Source organism: Pezoporus wallicus, unplaced genomic scaffold (genome assembly GCF_028554395.1).
Source record: "Pezoporus wallicus isolate ANWC-B61680 ecotype Strahan unplaced genomic scaffold, APGP_CSIRO_Pwel_v1 contig_5069, whole genome shotgun sequence".
Taxonomy (NCBI): domain Eukaryota; kingdom Metazoa; phylum Chordata; class Aves; order Psittaciformes; family Psittacidae; genus Pezoporus; species Pezoporus wallicus.
In genome coordinates this window covers 5,524,986-5,548,384 of record NW_026642361.1, presented here as the reverse complement: position 1 = coordinate 5,548,384, position 23,399 = coordinate 5,524,986, and the positions used below count along the sequence as shown (strand labels likewise).

At 37.9% G+C, this 23,399-nt stretch overlaps 2 protein-coding genes across 2 annotated transcripts; one reads left to right on the top strand and one right to left on the bottom strand.

The window, feature by feature from the left end:
* Positions 1–583: 583 nt before the first annotated feature.
* Positions 584–8,855, bottom strand: CCDC107 (coiled-coil domain containing 107). Its single transcript, XM_057429469.1, has 6 exons — positions 8,603–8,855; positions 5,620–5,825; positions 4,302–4,368; positions 2,984–3,074; positions 1,869–1,978; positions 584–1,256 (listed from the first exon to the last, which is right to left on the bottom strand). The coding sequence occupies exons 1-6, from the start codon at positions 8,769–8,771 to the stop codon at positions 991–993; spliced, it is 909 nt and encodes a 302-aa protein (XP_057285452.1). The 5' UTR covers positions 8,772–8,855; the 3' UTR covers positions 584–990.
* A 109-nt stretch (positions 8,856–8,964) lies between these two features.
* Positions 8,965–20,444, top strand: LOC130609947 (GLIPR1-like protein 2). The gene is made up of 6 exons (XM_057429420.1): positions 8,965–9,145; positions 10,986–11,231; positions 13,684–13,787; positions 18,030–18,112; positions 19,715–19,741; positions 19,835–20,444. The coding sequence occupies exons 1-6, from the start codon at positions 8,975–8,977 to the stop codon at positions 19,987–19,989; spliced, it is 786 nt and encodes a 261-aa protein (XP_057285403.1). The 5' UTR covers positions 8,965–8,974; the 3' UTR covers positions 19,990–20,444.
* Positions 20,445–23,399: the final 2,955 nt, after the last annotated feature.

Below are 23,399 nucleotides of genomic sequence, written 5' to 3'. Positions count from 1 at the left end.
TATTGTGCTGTCAGGCATACCTCTAATGTACTTCCTGTCACTGAAGGGTGGCAGCTAAATAGGCATACATGTTAAGTGAACAAAAAATAAGCGGAAAATAAAGGTATGGACAAAAATTAGTCTGGCAAAGGAAGTAAATGTTTTAAAAAAGCAGCTATTAAGCTGGCATCATGAACTGAAAAATGAACCTCCAAAGCCCACAGGTACGGAATGATAATAGCAATGCATCTGTTTCTCAGAATGCTATTCTAAGAAAAAGAGTATTGCAACGCATCAAAAGGAAAGGTTCTATTGTGTTAAAATAAATATGAAATAGGGATATAGTACTAATGGTCATCAATTATGAGGCAGCTGCAGAGTTTAATCAGTGACAGGTGTGGAACAGATTAAGTGATCCAGTGAAATTATTGAAGTTTAAACTCATATACAAAACTATATGTAATTCGTGAGGAGATGGCAAACTTGGACATAAATAGTGTCTGTGGCCAGGTTTCTCTGTCCAAATAAAAACTTGAATGCATTTCTAAGACTTAATGCTAACTACTTTTTATACCTGCTTCGGAGAAAGTTTTCCACAAAGAGCTGAATTCATCAGTCCATGCTCTTTAATGAACTCAAGAAAGTCACATGGCAACATGCTTGTTAGCTACAAAATATTTATGAAACATCTATTCTTTATAGTCTTAACTACAAGACATTCTAATATTTTAGTGAAGCATCAGATATAGTTACAGTGCATTATATACAGAGTACAGAAATATTTTTTATAGGAAAAAAATAAATAGAAAAAAATATGTAAACATCCTGAGTAAAATTCTGCTGCCACTGAAGTCAGTTACAGAACTGTCACAGACAGGAGCACAGGCAGTATTTCACACCCTTTTTAAAGCATACAGCAGTGCACAGAACTCCATTCAAAACAGTTTAAAGTGCATACATTATAGGAAAAAAATAATTCATAAGCTTTTTAAAATTTTATATGTGCAGATTTCATTCATATCTATTACGCCTCCTCAATCCCATCTCTTCTGATGCAATGTTCATTATTTCTTGGTCTTCTACCACATCTTGCTCCAACTGATATTCTTCGCACTCATTGTGTAATTCATGCTCTTCTATTCTGTCATCATTATCAATATACTCAAGCAAATCTTCATTACTGTCATTTTCTCTGTCATCCATTTCTTTCTCTTCAGAATGTTCAGCAAATGACTGAATGAGATCTTCAAGTTTCTCGTTACAAACGTGGCCAAGATCTTAAAATTCACAAAAAAAGAAAATAAAATAAAAAGAAAGTTCAAATTACCAAAAAGTCACCAAATTTCAGCTTCAGTTTAGAAGTAGCATTTTTGTTTTTCCTCTATTAAGACTCAACTAATGCAAACATTCCCCAAATTTCTAGTGAGCCATTCTTAAGATTTCTTCTGGACTACTAAGAACCTCTTGATAGTCTCCAGTTGAAACTAATATAAAATTTGTTGTTTTGTATATTGTGCAGCCTCAGAGGTCCCCACATGGGAATCCTCAAACTGAAATTACTCCAGTACTAACAGCCTGCTTAGGAACTCCTGTTCAAAAAGCCCATTTTAACAAAGCAGAACATGACTGTGTGGTCTGTCCTAGTGCGATGTCTTTTAGCACCTGTTCCCAAAGGAAAGTCATGATATATCCAGACACACCTCAAACAGGAACAGTGACACTCCTCCAGAATAAAATTAATTTCACACACATTACCTAAGATGCAAGAGCTAAACATTACTATAGTAAGATTCTATATTTAAAGAAATCCTGTATTTAAAGGAATAAACTATAGTTTATTACTTTAAAATATAAATGAAAGTTGCCTATCCTGCTGGAAATCAAAGTACCTTTCATTGTGTTTTCTGATTTATCCAATCCACTTTCTTTCATCAGCCGTCTAATTGATTGGAGCTGTGTCATTATTTCATCCTTCTGCTCACAAGCTAAAGCATTAACACTAGGAAAAAAAAAACAAGGCAGATGTCAGCAGCTGAAAGATTACCTTGGAAGTGAGAGTTTGATAATAATGTACAAGACTACAATAGCTCTGTTTGTGGATAAGTACCATAGTTGAGTTAGCAACACGTTTAGGTCAACATTTTCTTTGAGAACTGTCTCCTGAGAAGTAGGGAGCCCACCACCATACGTCTGCAGAATAATCTAGCCACTGAATTCTAACACTGGAGCCCAAGTGGCTAAGGCTGAGTAATGACTACTGAAACAAACAATTCTCCAAAGTAATTTTATTTTTATTTTTAGTACAACAGTGCCTAATGCAGACATTTACAGTTTAGAGGCGTTTCTCATTTATTTCAGATTTTATTTTTCTCCCCATCACTACCTTGAATCTGTAATGCAAATTTATCAGTGTATTTGCTGCTTAATAGTTTCAGCACATATTAAGTTCAGAAACACACTAAAGGAATAATCATGAAATTTTGCATGTTTTTAACTAGGCTTCGTGAAAGATGTCAGTCTACAAAAAATGTACTACATGGGTATTTTCATTTCTAGTACTTAGGTAAGACCCTAGCTTCTTAAGAAATAATTAGCTACCCTTGATAACTAGTTTTGTTTTCAAATTACAGCAGAAGGAAGAAACTCTTTCTGCTACTGGAAACCTAATTTCTGCAAGGGCTTTCAAATGCTACTGAGCTTAAGTATTTTTTCAGTATTAATCTCTTTGGTCAATATTAAAATTTAAAGCCACAGTAACGTGATAAGTCTGAGCTTTTGCACTTGCGTTTGGTGAACAAGAGACAGGAGGTGACTGTGGAAAATATCACAAATTGCAGAAGAGCTATTACCTGCAAAAGGCCACAGAGACAATAAGTAATTAAAGAAGCTTCCTAAACACTATTCCTTACCTATATATAAGGAACATTTTAAGAACTCTGTTAACATTTTAGAGAATTTCAATTTACATAAAACAATACTAAATGAGATGTTTAGAAACACTCACCAGTTTGACAGTGGATCCAACTGAGTCAATAAGGAATTTAGCATTTTCTCTGTCTGTGCTAGATGCTGCTCCAGCTCTAAAAGCTGATGCTCTAACAAAACACAGAATTTAAAAAAAAAAAAAGGGGGAGGAGAGTTGGGGGAGGAGGAAAGGACACTGTAAGAAATCTATTTACAATAACAAAAAAGATATTAATTTGTATTTTCAGTTGGGCAGATTAAAAAACAGGATTTTTTTTCTCTGTAAAATTCTAGAACATGAAAAAGGAATAGCTGAGGTAAGAACAGTAGCTTTACTATGTCCCTCTTATCCAGTAACCTGCCTCCAATAGTGCCCAAATAGAGGACACATTGGCAGAAACTGAGCAAGAATGTGGCTGTCACCTTCCCAGCCTCAAATATATACAATTTCAAGACTTCATGACATATAAGTAGTGTATTTATACTTAATATGCTATCATGAATTTGCCCCCTCACACATCACGATTATATTCAACACAATGCACTAGAGTCAAGAGGATTAACTTATCCTACAATACTACTAAACTTTGAAGAAAGAAGAATGCAACACGCAGGAATAGTGAGCGGGCAGCACAGCAAATCACTGCTGAACCCAGTTACAGATCTGGTATACAGAGACACCAAAAGAGGTTGATAGTTGTTTAACTGACTAAATATGTGTCTATATAAGGAGCAAAAAATATATGAAGTATGAAAACTGCTCAACTTTGATGTGCCATAATTTTTTCTCAAAAGGAAAGCCTACTTTTTGGCATATGCAGAACAGACTGAATCAGACAGTTAAAAGTACTCTCTCTATAATGAAGAAAAAGATGGTATAATTTATTCTGTCTCTTCTATAAACATTTGATGTCTTTGACAGGTCTCTCAATTTGGCCCAGAAGTTCAAGTCTCTTTAACTGTTTACCCATACTGTTCCACTGCTGACACAGTTCAATTCTAAAGCAGATTATATCCCTTTTAAATACCTTATTATTCTAAAGATTATTATATCATATTTAGACATCCTGTTCTACTGAAGAAAACCAAACAAGTCTTAAGTCAGAAAAACATCAGACATTAAAAAGCAGAGAATCATACTGTATCACTATACTGTTTCAAAGCACATTACCACCTGGAATTTTCAAATACACCTCTAACAACTGTTTCACATACAAAGACTAACAAAGTCTTTTTTTGTAGGTTCCTAGCTGCACTTAAGTAACTTAAAAGATTGTTCTCATTTAGCTAGACTGCCACCAATGAAAACATGTAGCTTTGTTCCAGCAGGAAATATGCATTCTGAATGGGTATCTTACCTGTTTCCTTTGCCTTGTCTTCCATACTTTTTTCCTTTTTGGTGAGACTTTCTTCATGTGACTTCATCTTTAATAAATAAAATCATGTTAAAAACACTTCATCACTATTCGTGTATTAAAACAAGAAGGCACTTAGAAATTTACTGAAGCTAAACAGAAACCATAAAAATCTGCTCCATTAATGAAACTCTATTCAGCTGTGCCTTCTTTGTATCTTAAACTAACACTCCTGATTTTAAGCAATGGCAACCTGACTGACAAGCTGTAAAAGAAAGAAGTTGCTATATCAAATCCAGTTTTCAAAAATGAACAGAAGGAATCTCCTAGGTTACTGGATCCAGTTTCCTCCCATTAACTAAGAGGTAAAACTTCCTTCTTCAAGTAGTGAAGATGCAATTATAATAAAATTTACATTTTAAACTCACAAGCTCAAGTGTAAAGATCTGTAACCTCCAAATTATTGTTTTTATTATGTTTAAATCTTATTTACAACCTAATTACATTTATTTTTAAAACCAAACTGGTCAGCCCCCATGTCCATTTTGCTAAATTGTGGTATTTTTCTCATTATTGAGATTATATGAAACAACTATGGAAATGAAGATGCTGTCTCTGACTTTGTTCAGGCTGGGTTTCTTTATTCTGAAGGCAAGCAACAATATTCCAGGTGCCCTCTCAGCATTCCAAGTGCTGTAATATCTCTTACTATAAATAATACATATCAAGGCATTTAAAAAAAACCACAAACAACTGATCACGTTTTCTCCTTTTTTTGATTTACAAATGGTAAAAAATGTATCATATTTCATGGATAAAAGTCTATGTTGCAGCTGCATGACCAAATGAGAAATTCAAATAAAATGTCAAGTCAAATAAAAGGTTAAGTCTACTCACTATTTATCTAATTGCTAATCTAAGACTATTACTCTGCAGGAATCATCCTTCTGTCCACCTCATTCCCATACTTAATCTCATTCTGAAGACTGAAAAGGAAGTGAAATACTGATGAGGCTTAAATTACAGCCTCAGGTAACAGCACTGTTTAGATTCTCAGATTCTTATCCGGGTGGGAGGGGGGTAAGATTCTCACCTTGTTTTAGATACTTGTAGAAGTCAGTCAGAAGCCTTTATAAGGAAGAATCAAAAATTACGAAATTTTAACTCTGGAGCTCACATTCAAAGTCAAACTGAGCAAGAAAAGGCTTCTTGACAACAATATACATGGGCTCAGAAATAGAAGGGGGGGCACAGAGAGGCACAAAACAAATCCAACAAGTTACATTTCCTTCCAATTTCAATAATTTAATGCTTTTCTTACCTTAAGAAATTTGTATGCTGCAAACACTCCCACTCCAAGGGCATACAATGGCATGAGGGTGAATGCTAACTCTCTACCATTTCCTCTTGTTCTCTCACTCTTTATCTCTTTTTCCACTGCATTTCTCATCTGCTGAATGCTCTGGTAAGTATGACTGTCAGAATTTCCTGGATTCTGGTGAACTTGATAAACTGTCTGAGGACTACCTTAAAAGTTAAATTGAGAGAAAGAAGACAAAGTAAGAAAAGAAATTAAGACTGCAATTAGTTTCACAACTGGAATTAAACTGTTTTCTTCTTATGTGACTTTGTTCATCACTCCACCAAGATGGTATGGGCAGCCCCGCATCCAAATAAAAATTACCAAAACCAAAAAATTAAAAATCACTCTTTCATGAATTGTATGCAAAGTTAAATCTAGACAGCACACTCTCAAACTAGTTTCTATGTTTCTTTAACATTTTAACATTTAAGCTTTAACATCTTAAGTTTTAAGCTCCTTCACAGCAATATTGGCAAACCTACAGCAACCTGCAGAAAAGCAGATGTTACAAGAAACAACTTAAAACTATACTCACAAAACCTGTTGATAATGCTGAGCAGTTACAAATTAGTATTTTTCCTCTGTATCAAAGGAGTTAAGTACAAATTGAATTATTGTTTTGTTGAAATACACATGCTGTGTGATGATTTTGTTATTTTGACAGTAAATTCAGTGTTAGCTGGATATTCTCATGGGCTTAGAAGTGCTGTACCTCTGCAAATCAAATATTTAGCACAAGATTACACAACAGCAAAGAGATGCAGCCTTGGAAGTCTGAAGTATTTTTGCATGTGATTTGCCTGCCAGAACAGGGAGCAGATAAAAGAACAGCCAGTGTCATTGTTTGACTTAGGAATTAGGTTATTTGGTAGTAAAATCTGGGGTTCATGGGCCATGCACATGAGAAACAGTGCTATCAGCTAAAGAATGCAGATGCGTGCAGAGACAGACAGCAGGTGACTGGAGGGGTGGTAAAGTTTTACACTGGTGTCTCAACTGACTGCCTAGACTTATACTTTCAAATCCCTTTGAACATTTAGCTCATCATAATTTAATATATCAGAACTGGGTATGGCTAAAACAAGATTCACATTCTATAAAAACTCCCAAACAAAAGACCATTATGCAAATCGCTCCCTGTCATTGAATACAGACAGTGGCATTTCAAGAACTGACAGCCACATAACTCAAAGTGCAAGAGACAGCCACAATCACATAGAGAAAAAAATTAACGTAAGTTACAACTCCCAGTGAAATAACTCTTTCTTTTTAGTTACATCATCTTCCAAATACAGGAGAAAAAGGGTTCCAATTCTGCTAACCTAAGCTGGTACTTTGTGATAAGAGAGCTCCAACATTGTTTTAGAATTGTCTAACATAAGTTAGCCAGAAAAGTTTTTTAGTTACAGGAAAGACTCTGACTGTAGCAATGTTTTCTTGATAGCAAACTGATGGTAAATCGATGCTCTGCAGTCAAGCCATGCCAAGTATCACTACAAGTTCTACATGTAATTGATCAGTTTGCAACATGCCCATTTGGAGATCTTTTATTTGCATGTTTACTCAGTGGAACCGGAAACAGAACTGGACATGTACACAAGAAAATTAAAGGCCCTACCTGATACAAGCAGAACTCAAGCTACCTTAATCATTTAACGCAAGTTCAGGCAGACAGTCTCCTTTCAACACAAACAGGTTTAGACTTACTACAAATGCACTACTCTAGAAATCTCATTTTAACAGTCTTCCTCCTCAGAATGTTTTCTATTGATTACTAAAGTTTGCACTCGCTTTTTTTCTTACATTAAAAACAAACAGAACTGAAAGTAAGTGAAATTTACTGAAATACTTAATATGGTAAAAAAATTTCCAGAGGTCATACAATAAGAATGTAGGTGCAGCAAACACCTTCCTGGCACTGAAGAAACAGCAAAGTGAGTTAGAGACCAAACAGGAGAAAAGAACCACCCAGACAGGTGAGGACACCAGATCTGCCTGAACCTTATTTTATGCAGTGCTGCCTTTTTGTGAGGTTTGGGTTTAAAACCATTTGATTTATAGGAAATGACAGCTAACATATAAATTAAACATCATGAAGCAAAACAGGCCAGACAAGAGCTTAGGAAGCACAAAGCTGGTTTGACATCAGATGGGAAGAACATGGTAGCAGCTCAAGCTTCACTTTTTCTGCCTTCCGGGAAAACACACAGACACATAATTTGAAGGATTACAGCAGCTGTTTATCCCTTAGAATGCCTTGGAAGGTATTATCAAGGAATCGCAGAGCCACCTTAAGAAAGCAGGCATTTTGTTATTTTCCAGAGTGAAAGCAGACCTTTGGACCTTAAGCTAAATCCTCAGTGACAGAGTTTAACATACATTTATACTGCTCACGCTTTAACAAGAAGCTCTCTAGCCCGTTCAGTGATACCTTTTCTAAACAAGCATCTTCGACTCGTGCCAATACACTACCAGTCAAATCTCACATGATGTATGCTATGTTTACGGGCAGTAACGCTCGGCTTCCTTGCTGCGCTTCTAACATGCGCAGTGGATTTCCTCCTCTGGGACCTCACAGGTGCCGGAGGAATTAAGTGCCGCCCTGCAGGCACTATTCCTTACACGGCCACGCTGAGATACGCTTCCCGTAACAGGGTGTTACCTGTATTTGTAAGACACTTGATTAGAACGACACAGGCAAAAATCAGAATTGTCATGAACTAGAGAAGCAGAACACAAAGTGGGTGACGTGGAGGGGGGGGGCGCAGGCCAGCTCGGAGGCGGCTGACAAGGCCTGGCCCTTCACGGCCAGTGTAAATGACCAAGCGGCTCCCGTCGGGCAAGGGCATAACCCTCTCCGCTCCCGGGGGCTACATCCCCGAGCCAGGGGCCGGCTCCGAGCGGCCGGCAGCGCGGCCCCGGCTACCCCTGTGTCTCCTACCTCTGCGGTGCTGACGGAGATCGTAATGTCCGGGGCCGGCCCTGCCGCCCCGCGGGGCCCGGCCGGCCCGCCCGCCGCCGCCCGCCCCGAACATTCTGGGCATGACGACAAAGACGCAGAGCACCAGCACCACCGAGACCACCACCTGCTGCGCCGCCGACAACACCATGGCCGCCGCCTGCCCGACAGCAAGCCACCGCCCCGCGCGCCAGCCGCGCCCCGCCCGCCGCCGCAGCGCCCCCCAGCGGGCTCCTCGCGTCACGTGGCAACAGCATCCGGCGGGCCGCCCTGTGAAGGAGAAGGTTCTGGAAGAGGCTGGGCCGGGACAAGGTGGAGCCGGGATATCTCTGCGGGAACCCGGCAGTTGCGGCCATGAGGCCATGGGCGGTGGTGCTGGCCTTGTGGGTGGTGCTGAGGCCTGCGGCAGGGCAACAACGCCTCCTGCCGGCCATCACAGATACCGCCTTCATCAAGGAATGCGTGCGCGTCCACAATGACTTCCGCTCCAAAGTCCAGCCAGAGGCCAGCAACATGCGGTACATGGTAGGAGCAGGCCTGGGGGTGCACGAGTGGCTGCAGACCGCCGCCGGCAGCAGTATAACAGTGGGCCAGGGGGCTCTTGGTGGCCATGGGTGAGGCAGCCAGGTTGGAATCACTGGTTTGTGTTCAAATGCCATCACATTCATTTGATAGGAAATAGAGTGAGTTGTAGACAGGTGAGTCTAGAAACATCAGGCATGCAGGATGAGGATGCAGCGACGCAGGCAAGCTGCAGATCATAGGGTCGTACAAGGTACCTTAAAGATAATCCATTTGCAACCCTCTGCCATGGGTAGGGACACCTTCCACTAGACCAGGTTGCTCAGAGCGCCGTCCATCCTGGCCTTGAACACTGCCAGGGATAGGGCAGCCATAGTTTCTTTGGGCAACCTGTGCAGGGCTTCATCACCCTCCTGGTAAGAACTTCCTTCTAATGTCTAATCAAAGTCTGCCATTTTCTCCTATCATGTCACGTGTAAAAAGTCCCTCTACAGATTTCTTGTAGGCCCCGCAGGAGTTTCTGCCTAGGAAGAAGCAATGGGCCATCAGCAGGACCAATCCAGAAGAGCTAGGATCTTCATCAAAAGCAAGGAGGTGAAGTGCAGTACTGGGGCTGAAGGGAATTTCTGGAAGCAAGGAAGAATTTTTGGTTGTCATAACCAAAACAAATTGCAGAATTTTTTATTCCCCCCCCCCCCCCGGAAAGTGTTAAACAAAACTGAAGAAGATGCAGAAAAAGTGAATGTTTGATGTTGCCCAGAGAAGCTTTGGCTGCCCCATTCCTAGCAGTGTTCAAGGCCAAGCTGGATGGGGCTTTGAGCAACCTGGTCTAGTGGAAGGTGTCCCTGCCCATAGCAGGGGAGTTGGAAACTAGATGATCCTTCAAGGCTCATCCAACACAAACCATCCTATGATTCTACGATATGATTCTATGTTTATTGTATTTTCCTGAAAACTGGGAAAAACTATGAATAAAGGTATGCACATAGAAATACAGTTAGAAAAAACTAAGGGCCTGAGGAACAAAACAGTTAGGAGAAGCCAGTGAAGTTACTGTAAGATCCACGATCCACGTAGAGATTAAGAGTGAACTGAAATGTACCAACATCAATAAACCTATGCAATAAACCACAGGATCTTTTATAAGACATAGAACTAGGTATTTTAATGGTAGAAGAACCTGGCTGAAAAGCAATTGAGACTGGAAAACAACAAAGATGGTTCATATTCAGGAATCAGAAGTTTTATTAATGGTGGCAGGCTACAAAGAACTAAGAGGTAACAGAATAAGTTACTAGCCAAACATTGGCATGTTTACCTCACAGACCTGTCTTTGTAAAATGCTCCAATGTGAGTTTAAAGCTTTACTGTGGGAGCAATAAGTGTTCTGGAGCCTCCCTTAAAAAAAAACTTAGCTGTAGATCAGAATCTACAATAGCTGTGCTTTTTTAGTTTGAATTAGTTTCTATATACCAAATAGAAACCTTTAATGACCTATTCAACAAAAACAAGCACAAAGAGAAGTTTCATGTTTAATTAGTATGACAGTAATTTCTTATCTGAATATGTAAGTGCATTTCAAACAACTTTTCAGTTACTAGCAAGTGTTCTTAGTTAATTTTCAACAGTGAAAGGGGACAAAAAATAGTCTAATGAAACAAAGCGTATTTCCATGCTGCAACAGGAAATGTCGATTAAAATAAAACACTGGTACTTGGCCTAAATAAGGGAAAGTATTTCTTTATGAAACTCCAGCATAGTATATCTGTACTTTATTGCCTAACTGGCTTTATCTGAGGTCTGTGTGTAGTTGCACAGCTATTTCACCTTTCATGTTTTGCAGACTTGGGATGCAGCTTTGGCAAGGACTGCAAGGGCGTGGGCAAGAAAATGTGTTTTTGAACATAATGTATACTTAAAGGAGAGATACCAGTGCCATCCTAATTTCACATCTATTGGAGAGAATATTTGGGTTGGAAGTGTTCAAGCATTTAATGTTACTGGTGCCATTAAATCGTGGTATGATGAGGTCGCGTTCTATGTCTTTAATGTGGATGTATGTTCTAAGTTCTGCGGTCATTACCTTCAGGTAAGAGTTATCTTTGGTAAAATGTCCTGTATAATGCCTCCCACATGAATCAGTGGGGGCTGTAAATAATACAGAGTTCTGTATGTCGTCCATAGTGACTGACAGTTTATTGACTTTTGTAATCTCAAGCAATGTCTGTACTGTCAGTTGGCTCATCTGATTTGTATGTAGTAACCTATTCTTGTTCACAATACTGGCCCTGCTGAAAGGCTCATTATATCAGTACTGCCTGAACTTCATAAAATAATCGTTTCAAGTTCTACAGCTTCAAAGCCACACAGTTCTGTTTTCTGTAAGTTTGGAGATGCTGTTCAAAATAATCACAGTAATTGCTGAATGTTTGTGGTACTCCATAGTAGAAATGTTAACAGAAGGAGAAAATCCATCCAAAGTAAATTGTGTTCTTTACATATCTTGTAAAAAAGGAAGAGAAGAAAAAAAGCATCAACAACAAAAGAGGCAATTTATGATATATATCTGATTTCTCAGTGGTAATTCTGACAATCTTAATTCTATTGAGAAAGTGAAGCTTTTCTTGGAACACTTAATATTTTAAATGCATCTGTTAATTACCATGATTAAAAAATAAGCTTTGCAGTAGAATTAATTGTATCTATGAACAAGTATATAGTATTTCACTGACCTAAAACAGATGATAGTTTTAATGTCAAGTAGGTAGCTAATAAAAGTGACTCTTAATTTCTTATCAGTATTGAAGGTCCTTAGACTGCTCTCTGTGCAAATTACAGATGAAAATACTGTGCGGTATACTTACTTACAGTGCAGCTGTTACCAGAAAACAAGAGTAGCTGTGAGGTTCTTTTTGAGTAACTTTGGATTGTGAAATGAAAATACTTTGTAGTTAACAGAATCATTTACAGAGCATTTTCTACTTGGGTCTTTTTTGCACCTCTTTTTGTGTCTTTTCTCACTTACTTCCTCTCAAGTGTTAATTCTTGTTTCCTGCCCTTGACTCTGCATGTAACAAACTCAAAAGCAAGGCTGGAGGATTTAAGTTTTGCTGTTTATGGGGCAGTAAATCTTTATGAGATTAGAACTAGACAACATCTTGGAAAGTATTTTTCACTTTTATTCTGGCACAATAAATTATGAAAAATTATATAGCAAGGTAGTTTTCAGCATTTTTAAATTCAGTGTTCAACCTTGGCTACATAGAATTCTGGTGGGTTTTGCACATTTCTCTTGGAATAATGTTCACTTCTGATCTTTCTTTCTCCTGATTAATATTGCTTTCATGTTTTATATATAGTTAAGTCATCTCAAAATGTTCATGCATTTCAGGCAGTATTTCAGGCTGAATTACACAGGCAACTAATTGCTGGAAACAAAACCAAGCAGAGTATATGGGTTAAACACCAGTGAATCTGTTAAAAATACGTATTTCATCAAAACTGATAATCAAAGACCAGGCATGAACTAGCAGCTGTCATAGTCTTGAAGGCTATAACAGAAAGTTGAACGTGGGTAAAATTTACAGACCATAGTGGATAGGCTGTGTAGACCTGCCAAGAGAACCACAACACACTAATCTCAAAATGGTGGAAACCTAAAAATATGCGATGCGGTTACATAAAAATCTGTGAAATGCTTAGTCCTTAATCCAAGAGTCAGGTAACACCACTTTAAATATTAAGATCCTTTTTGAAGACAGGTTGTATCTGTTGAATGTAACTGCTTCTTACAGTTACATTTGAAGAGGTGGAACTTGTGGGCGTATTCAAGTCTGTTTGTCAGTCTGAGGCCTGTACTGTTTGTACTGGGGAGGTACTGAGAGTAATTCACTATATCTTTTAAATTGTTCTGAAGTGGAATGTATGATCAGCCAGATGTGCTAGGTGTATAGTTAAACTTTTTCACCTGAACTTAGTACGGTTTGGTTAGTCATATGCATAAGGTATAGAAAAGAATCTTATAAGAAAAAGCAGAGACCCAAACTGTAAGAGATAATAAACCGTTTTCTGTTAAGAATGGCAGATGACACTCCTTTAGTTTGAACATGTGCAGTGCTAGAGCTTTCAGACTTAAATCTACAGTACAAATTAGCCGAACCACTTCTAGCACAGAGAAGTGCTTCTTGCAGACCTGAGTTATGAATGTTATAATTAAAGGAGCTGTTGGGTAGTTGCCACTAATTTCTCTTTTGTTCCAAGGAATCTACTCCTGAGTCATAAAGTCATTGACTCTTACTAAAATTGTTCTGTAGAAGATTCTGGAAACTTGCAGCGTAGGTCATTTCATCTTGAAGGGTGAATATTCAGAAGTTAATCTTAAAAAATGTGCTTACCACCAGTATTTTTGAATGTATAAGAATAGGTGTTGCAAAATGAAAATAAGAAGTAGGATTTCTGAAAATAAGGTAAACTTTCCAAATATTAGACTAGGTTACTGTTAAGTGTAGTTTTTAATTTATTTTAAAATCTTCATTGTTTAGGTCGTTTCGGACTGTTCATATAAAATAGGCTGTGCTGTTGCTCCATGTAACAAAATCGGAAGAATACGAAATGCAGCAAATTTTGTTTGCAACTATGCACCAAGGTAGGTTGCAGGTTTAAATATTAAAAAAATAAAGCAATTGTAATGGCATTTAGCTGTAAATAAATTGGGTTCTTTATTTATTGGAGAAAACAGTTGTTGTCTAATTCAGTTATCAAGAGAGCTATGAGCATGTACTTGCAAAGTTTTTTAATCTGTTAACTTTACTGATAAATCTTTCTCTCTTCCAATCCTAAGCAAAGAAACCCCAAACTTACCCATACTCCAATGATTTCTTTTTCATATGACACAAAAGAAGTGGCAGCAGTTGCTGCAGGCAACTTGCAGTTTTATACATGGTTTTAATTGCACTTAGCTTTTTACAATGTATTTCTTTTTTTTTTCTTATTAATTACAGAAATAATAGCACAATTGGTAGATCAGTTGCTTTTTTCTCTGTAACAGTAAAATAAATTTCATTTTCATTTCTTGACTAAAAGCTGTGATGCACCGCATGTTATTTGAACATTAGAAAACAGTAAATGATCAGTGCAAGAAGAAGCTAACAGCAGGAAGTGATTTTACATTTAAATTATACTGTGAAAAAACGTAGGCCCTAGTCAGTGCTGTTCCTAAATTAGGAGTTTGAAGACACAGAGGCAGTAGTTCTAAAATAATATATTTTGTCTCACAACAGTACACAGTCCATAATCAGGCACATGCATATGCAATTTGTCATTTTTAAAACATCCATAGCTTGTGAGCTTGCATGACAGCTGTTTTTTTCTTTTTCTTCTAGCAAACCTGGGCCGCTTTTGGGGAGTTCAGTTAGCCTGAACTAAAAAAAACATTGAGCCCTGCCCATCTCTCTTCCTGTACAACAAAACTGGACTTGCACTTGAATTGTTATTTTGAAACTTGCTGGGGTATAGGACTTTGTTGTTTTCTTTTTAAAATCTGAACTAATATGTTTACAGTTGCCATTGCAGAATAATGACTAATTGGCTTCAACAGTGGTCTGTAAGCCTTCTCACTTGAGATTTTCTGATCTATAACAGTATACCATGTTGTTTTGCTGTGCTGTTCTGCACATCCTAGAGAGCTGATAGCTAAGCTGAATAGCTGTCTTGAGAATGAGGTCTTAACGTGTCGTTGTTCTCTTGTTCTGCTTGAAACCAGGAACTCTGCTGTCTGTGTCACCACAGAAACAAGCGTAGTTAGAACAGACAGGCAATCCTCTAACAGCCTTTTCTCTTCCTAAACTGTCTGGAAAAATAGATAAACCTGAACCTTGCCACCAATCATCCCCAGATGATGATTCTAGCTCCAGATACTGGAACACACTTTTTCAACTAGATCTTTATGACTTTGTCCTAAGGTTTGGACCCTTAGTGCTCAGTTGCCTTAGAAGACAGCTAGAAAACAGTTTTTTTCAGAGTTAAGGGTGCACCAGTTTAAGGACCACCTTGCCAAAATTACTTCATTCAGTGTAACAGTTTTACACTGTGGTCCTTTTATAGATCGTTTGTGATCTGCTGCTGGGACCATACATGTCTGAGATGCCCAAAGTAGCCTTCCCACTGAAAGAGAAGCATAAAGTATTTTGGAATGTGCCCTGTCATTGCTGTCATATTCAAACTTAGATGCCACATCTGTGCTACCGGGCTCTGTTCGTCATGCTGTTCTCATCTTTTCTGCCTAGCTTTCTCTTAGTAGGTGAATCTTCATCGGTTATGTCCAGGAAACCTTTAGCTCTAAGAGGAACCTCAAGATGGTCCTTAGTATTCCGTTTGAAGGGTAGTAGAATTTTGGAAATACCCTTGAAAGGGTCTTGCAGGATGTCTCTTGGCTTACTGGGCATTCTTCTCAGCCATCCTTGAAAGCTTTTCCAACTGGTTATTTTCTCTTACCTTGTTATTTGTTATTTTCATTTACCTAGGGTTTTTAATTTTATTTTACCTCTGCCCTTTCTGCACCATAGTCAGAAAGTCCAAACTAGAAAAACTGAACACTCTCTCACATTTCACTCTTTGCCCATGGCTAAAAGCAAGAAGTGTAAACAACCTGATGAATCCTGAAGGGAAGACTAGATAGATGCTCTGGTGATTTATCACTTTACAAGATAACTTTATCAGTTGCAACTACCAGATTGCTAAGTTTTGCATGATAGTGTGAATATAGGGTGCTCTGACATTTGCATGATGTCGAAAAACTCCTGACATCTCACAGTTTCTGAAGTCTTCACTGCTGGGCAAGTGAAAATCACTGGAAGTAAACATGGAGTGATACACATAAGGGAAAAGGTGGTCACCTATAAAACCATGGAAAATGTTGGCTCAGTACTCACTAGCTGTCAGAAAGAAATGAAACAGTAGTAATGATTAATCAAAAGAGCAAAAGATAAACCACAACAATGTCAGTTTTTATGAAGAGAGCCTTTTAATTTCTGTAGCCTAAACCAGCAGGACAAGTGAAATTAAAGCCCATGTAATAGTCTCCCATATACTTTGTTTCAATTAAGTGGCATAGTCTTCAGAAGCCACCTGGTGTTCCATGTGAGAGTGACTTTTTTCCTCTCTAAATAAGTTAATTTGTGCTTTTTTTTCCCATTCCTTATACCTTCCCAATGAGGTAACCTAGGTGTTAAGTAATCTGTAGATATACTTATTTTTAATGAGGAGATAGGGCTTCTTGGAGAAAAAGGGAAGGCCTTTCATCTCTCTGGATCTGTGGCTGACAGTTCTCTCAAAGGGGATTTCACAGTGATTAGGAACTGTGTGAAGTGTAATTATCACATGCAGTAAAAGCCTTTGATACCAAGAAAGACTTGTTGAATTGCAGCTCAGGCAATATCTGTAGCTTCTTAATATTTGCATTCGTGCAACTGAAATGTGCACAGTCACCAAGTGGGTCTGCTTTCATGCCCTTACGAAGGCATTATGGTCTTGCCAGAGGTTCTAGAAGCAATGCTTTGTCCTTCAATCTCTTTTATTCTGGATTCTGAGACTCTTTTTAAGATACTGTGTGGGCCACTGTTGGGAATCACCTGTGCTGTGAATGTATATATGGATGATCACCCAAAAGGTAAGTTACTTAACCTGCAACTTCTTAATTTTGAGATATTTATATATACATATATATATTAATAACTGTCTTTCCTGCTCTTCTCTGACAAGTTCAAGACCTATGTTCCATTCTTGGTAGCAGAAGATCCCCTTCAGTTTTATTGCTGCCTGGACTGCATGTCAGAGCATGTGGTTGCAATATGCCACTCTAGATGCTGCTGCAGTAAAACTTAGGCCAGCAGTGTACTTGTAGGCAATATATATAAAATACATTTCAAAGAATAATAGCAAGTAAGTCACAGGTGGTGTTTTGTTCTTCACCATCCATCTTGTACAACAGCATTACAGGAACCTTTTCCTCTATATGTCTGGTGAGTAGCCCTCATTTATAAATACAGATGATAAAGGGTGTAAATACAGGCTTAGGATCCCGAAGAAATGTATTATGGGTTTTGGTGAAAATGATCCCCTTTGAGGAGTATCCACTATGGAAGTGAGCAGAGTGGGAAACAAACCTAACTATAATAGCGCACAGTCCTTTGAGGGGATTAAATCTGCCCCAGAGTTCCCAGGATTAGGCTATGAAATATAGCACTTCTTCATCTTTTTGAATGAATGCAGCATACACCAGGTACTGTTTCCCAATACCTAATAGCATGATATAGGCAGCCAGAACGATGGTAACTGTATTATTCTTTTCAGCAGTTACAGTGTGTAAGGAGCTTTCCTGAGAATGTGCCGTGGTACGTCCTGCAGGCTGATCTTTACACTTAAACACTGTCTCTGCTTGGATGAGATCCTTAAGCATCTAAATATCCCAGTGTGTTCACTGAGACTGGTTATTTATTCTTGGACATGCGTGTTTTGTGGAATGAAACTCACAATTTATTTTTTTTTCTAAATGTGTTTAAGCTATTTGAGAGTGTTTCACCTCTAAAGTTTCCACTCTAAAATCCTCATTTTTCATCAGTTAAAACCAAGCTCCATCCACAAAATTCTGTTTTAGTATAAATAATAGAATATTATGAGTATTTTCCCATAAGAAAAATAACAGCTTTTTAAGGTTTCTTTCTTTAACAGGGACAGAACAATTAAAAGAACGAAAATTATTCTGAGATTTTTATAATGAATTGTCAGCAATGTGTTGTTTTTTCAGAGTATTTACTTCAACAAATGATTTAAGATACTACTTACCAAATCATTAAAAATTACATGTGAAACTCTGCTTTTTCCTTTATAGTGGTAATTTGCAAAGAAGACCATATATAGAAGGAAGAGCATGCAGTCATTGTGCAAATGACACCTGTGAAAATAAACTGTGTAGTAAGTAAAAGTAAATGTAAAACGCAGTATGTAAGAGGAAAAAGTACAATGGCGTATTTGATAAAGAATGTTGCAAGCTTTGTTTTACCCTTTGATGGTGTTTTCTTGTGTCCAATTCACAAGTAATTAAAAAGTATCCTTAAGGCTATTTACATTCAGGAAACAAATCATATTTTACTGAATCTGGGCCTCAGTGATCATTATGAAGTCTCCATTTGATGATAGACAGTTATAAGTCATGATTTCAGTTAAATGTATTACTCTTTTTGTTGCACTCAGATATTGTGCTGGCTTTATTAATCATACCAAAGAAATCAGCATGTAGCTATGTACTTTTCAGAGTAGCATTTAGCAGCAATTCTTGAGTAGTCTCATAGGCCTTCAGAAACAGCAGAGCTACTAATCAGTTATATTTGGAATTAAATATTTAAATTGCAGTTACTGAGTCTGTTGTGACTGTTTCAGCCAGCCACAGCTGAATTATATTCAAGCTTCAGTATAGCTGATGCTTATGTACTCTGAAAGCAGTCACAGTAACTGTGAGAAGGTCATTCTGGGTTTGTAATTCATGCTGGAGTTGTAAGGCCCATTGTCTTTCCCACCTGGTTATATCTGTATGAAAAGGGACTGCATACTGATTTAATTCTCTAGCTATAAAGTGTTTTCCCGATGGCGAATAAAATCCTTTCCTTAAACTAGGTAATTCTTTTAACTCTGTTCTTGTCAAGAAAATGAATTAGAGTCATGAATTGGTAAGTATGCATCACGTTTTGATGGAGTGAAACATGAAGAGACAGTAAGTCGACTGTGTTCAGAAAGCTCTTGACCTGATAACTTCCACCTGCTGGGAAGTCGCAAGCAAGCAGTTTCCTGTGGCTAAAGTTAGGATGTGTGTTTTTAAGTTTCATTTAATAAACTGGAAGTAGGGTTTATGGTTTCTGTCTAACAGGTAGTTACTATATTTGCTCAATATAAATGTTAGTCTAGCTTTAAAAACATTCAGAAGTCCTGTAGGTCTTAATTTTTAGATAGCAGACACGTCTGAAAAACAGCTACACAGAATACCAGGTTGTAGTTGATCCCAGTATCAGGCCCCACTTAGGAATCAGTCTGTCTCACTTTCCCATCCATAAAATTGTATTTGATAGTACTTGCTACCTCATGTGTACATTGTGAATATTAATCAGTATTTATTACTTTGAGAAAGACAAAGGAGAGGGTTCAAACGGAAGATAAAGGGGCTGTATAATGTGTCCCTTTCCCCATCCATATCATTGTTATGAAGAGTAACGGCTTTATGGAGACATTACCATTATGAAGTATCAGTTTTCATTTTTACCAGAACATTCTGGCTTTTATTTTAATTGTAAGGTTTATCAGTGGGAATTGTAAGGAATTTTTCAAATTTTACTGATTGTAAATCTGATGAGTTTGTTTTAGCTATTATTTTAGATAATATTTTTATATTAAATATTTTATATTAAATAGATAATATTTTTAGCTAGTTAGATAAATTTTAGCTATTATTTTAGATAACAAATTTTTAAGGAGAAAGAAATCAGGACTAGCTGGTAACACTGTTTATTTTATCCCTTTTTCCAGGAAATACAGAACGTGATAAACTTACCTGTAAGTATTACAGTTTTCCACTGCTACTTATGTTCCTCAGTTACTTTAAATATATACTACAAGTAAATCTTACATCTATATGCTTATTTATAGATTATTCAGGATGGCGACCTGCTTGGGAGTTCAGCATCACGTGCGATGAGGCTTGTGTCAGTCTTGTGGTTTTGAGAACAGTACTGTTAGTTCTTGCTTTTGCCTGTGTTTATTTTACGAGAGACTACTTTACAGACATGCCTATAAACACCTAATTGGATTTGAAACACATAATATCTTCTGAAGATACTTGCTAACAAAATAAGCAAAAATGTCATACTGATGTGACATTAATGACAACTTTCTTTGACAGTAATTTTGTTCCTATTATTTTATGCTCCTTAGAGAAAGCTAACATGCCAAAAAAAGTGAAACTGTATGTGGGTAAAACCCATATTGGGAAAATATTAAGCTAAAGATGGTATCTGGTAAGGTTTGGAGCATTTAATTTTTAAATACAAGATTTCCCAAAACTGTGACATACTCTATTCCTGCAATTCAAGAACAAACTATGTGTCAGTTAAACAACTCTTACAATTCATACTAAGGCAGTCTTTGGAATCACAATTGCTTAATTTCGATGCTGAGAGAAAGCTAGCATCATATTACGTACTCAGGCCTGTTTTGTAGAGTGATAGAATGTTCTGAATAAAATATGTAAGTAGGATTTTATAGATGGATAGTTCTCTGGAAGTCTTGTTTGTGAAGCTAGCACAAGCAGATACTTACAATGCATTTATTGTTCATATTCAAAGTGTGACACTTCAGATTTATTATTTTTTTCTAACTCCCTCTAAATCCTGTGATTAATTTTATTTTTTTAATACTTGTTTTTATGTGTACTGTTACTTATGCATAGCATATTTCCTGCTTTGTAAGTGTTCTGGAGTCTCAATAATAAATTATCTTGAAACTTGCTCAAGTCCATTTAATCATCAGATTTTACTCTTCTTTACTCTTTCAAGACATTAAATCTTTCATTAATATGCTTTAATTTCACTTTTTCCAACAAAAGACAGATGGAACTTATACAAGAATTTGACACTTGTGTTTCTTACCAGTATAGCAAACTAGATTTTGTCCTGCTTGTATCTTAGTCTTACCTAGTAAATGCCAATATGATTGCATGAAAGTTCATTATTATTAGGTAATGTTTCACCATTACTGTAAAAGAAGCAAATAAAAAAACCTCACAAAGTCAAATTCTGCTATTTTCTTACTGTTCAGATTGAGCTTAAAGGAGGCTTCCATGAGTTCATCTTTAGGAACAGTCACAAAAAAAATAAACTAGACTTTTACTGTACATTAATTTAAAATGAGGTATGTGCTAACTATTTCTTCTCTAAGTTTTCTATTCTAACATTACTAAAACACAGAACAGACATTTCAAATACAAGTTTTATTATTTAAAACTTGGATTACATTTTCAAATCCAGAAGCCTAATACTGGGTACCTAAAACCATAAGTAGGTGGCTCCTACATAGAAAATGGTGCATTATTAAAGTTCCTGAGCAACAGCTAGTTCCATTGCTTTACATGAATGTTGCTAATACCATCTCTGGAGAGAAAATCATTATTTAGATGCAGTATTAGGGTTGAAAAACTCGCTTCAGAGCTTTAGGGTTGAAAAACTCACTTCAGAGCTATATTTCAGACATCTGTAAGTAAAAAAAGTTTCCTTAGTACCTGAAATACAAAATCTGGTGCTACAATAAAGCTCTTTCAGGTTCTGAGGTGTTTAACATTGCACAGTTTCACTATACTGCTTTTTTGCAGTTGAAACCCCCTGTTCATATTCAGTTACTAAAACATAAGTTTTCCTTCTTGTAGCTGTGACAAAGCCTAAAAGAAATTAATACCTAACACTGTCATTCCTATCCCTGGTAATAACCGTTCTTGTCATTTAGTAATTTTATCACAGTTAGGACTTCAACAATCAGAGTATGCCTTGGAGAGAAGGCGAAGTTGAAAGAGAGTTCTGCAGTCTCCCAAAGCCTTAAAAAAACCCCTCATTTTTCTTTAAAACCTCAGCCATATTTATGCCAGGCTGATAGTAGTCCTTTCATCTGACACAGTTATTGTTTGTCCTGAGCTCAGCAGTGTGGAATTTGCGACACAGAATGATGTGCAGGTGGCGATGCCATCAGATACTGTTCCAATAAATGAAGTAGTTTTCCATCCATTAAAGTATTTTTTCATTCTGCCTGTTTGAACTTGTGATTCTCAGTTTCTTTCCTCAGTGTTGGTTCTTGTGCTGTCCACACAAAATACAGTTTGTCCCATTCCACAACTTGGTGTCTTCGGGAGGAAATCTCAGTGGCTGAGAAGATGGTTCAGAGATCCCTTTTGTAAAAACAGCATGGATGTGGACAGTTAAGGCTTGCTGGATCTTCTCTCAGGAGATTCCTGAACAATATTCTGTAATACTCCAGTAGTATTGCAGTGGTTCTTGAACTTCCACGCTTCTATACTGCTGCCATGCACCCACCATTTCTGATGTTATCATAGAATCCTAGAATGGTTTGGGTTAGAGGGGGCCTTAAAGTTCAACTAGTTCCAAACCCCCTGCCATGGGCAGGGACACCTTCCACTAGACAAGGTTGCAAAGCCCCATCCAACCTGGCCTGGAATACTTCAAGGGAAAAGGGGCTTACTCTTACTCACTTATCCTGTGAAAAGAGACTTAGGATGCACATCAGAAAAGCTGCCTCATTTTTCAAATGCCTTAAATTTAAAAAGAAACAAATGTGATAAATAATCATAGAATCATAGAATAGTTAGGGTTGGAAAGGACCTTAAGATCATCAAGTTCCAATCCCCCTGCCATGGGCAGGGACACCTCACACTAAACCATATCACCCAAGGCCTCGTCCAACCTGGTCTTGAACACTGCCAGGGATGGAGCATTCACAACCTCCCTGGGCAACCCATTCCAGTGCCTCACCACCCTAACATAGTAATTTAAGAAATTTAAGTAACATGAAGGACAAGGAAGATAACCAGAGGTCCTGTTCAGCTAGGCATATACTTGTACTCTGTAGCAAGCTTCCTGTATCTATGTTGCTGAGATCATGCTAGATTGTTTGTCCTGCACAACTTGTGGAAGCTTTGGCTTTGTCAAGAATCACAGAATGGTTGTTGTTGGAAGGGACTTCTGGAGGTCACTTGGTCTAGCACTCCTGTTTGAACAGGGCCACTTTATACCTGGACCTGTCCAGAACCATGTCTGGAGGGTTTCTGAATGTTTCCAAGGATGGAGACTGCAACCTCTCTGGGCAACCTGTGCCAGTGCTTGATCACTCTCACAGTAAGAAAGTATTTCCTGATGCTCAGAGGAAACCCCACATGTTCTGGTTTGTGCCCATTGCCTCTGGTCCTGTCACTGGGAATCACTGAAAAGAACCTAGCTCCATCTTTTGTACACCCTCTCCTCACGTATTTACATGGTTTAAGGGAGTACTGTGTTCCATGGCATTATCACTGGCTATCCATCTTCACACTCTTTGGCACACCTATTGCCAAAGGGAGGAGCCAGCCTTTGGTGAGTGCTTCCCGCTTCCCTTATCCTTTGGCTGAGGGAAGAGAGTGATGTGGGCTGTCCTTGAGGGGCATAGCCATCTTGAC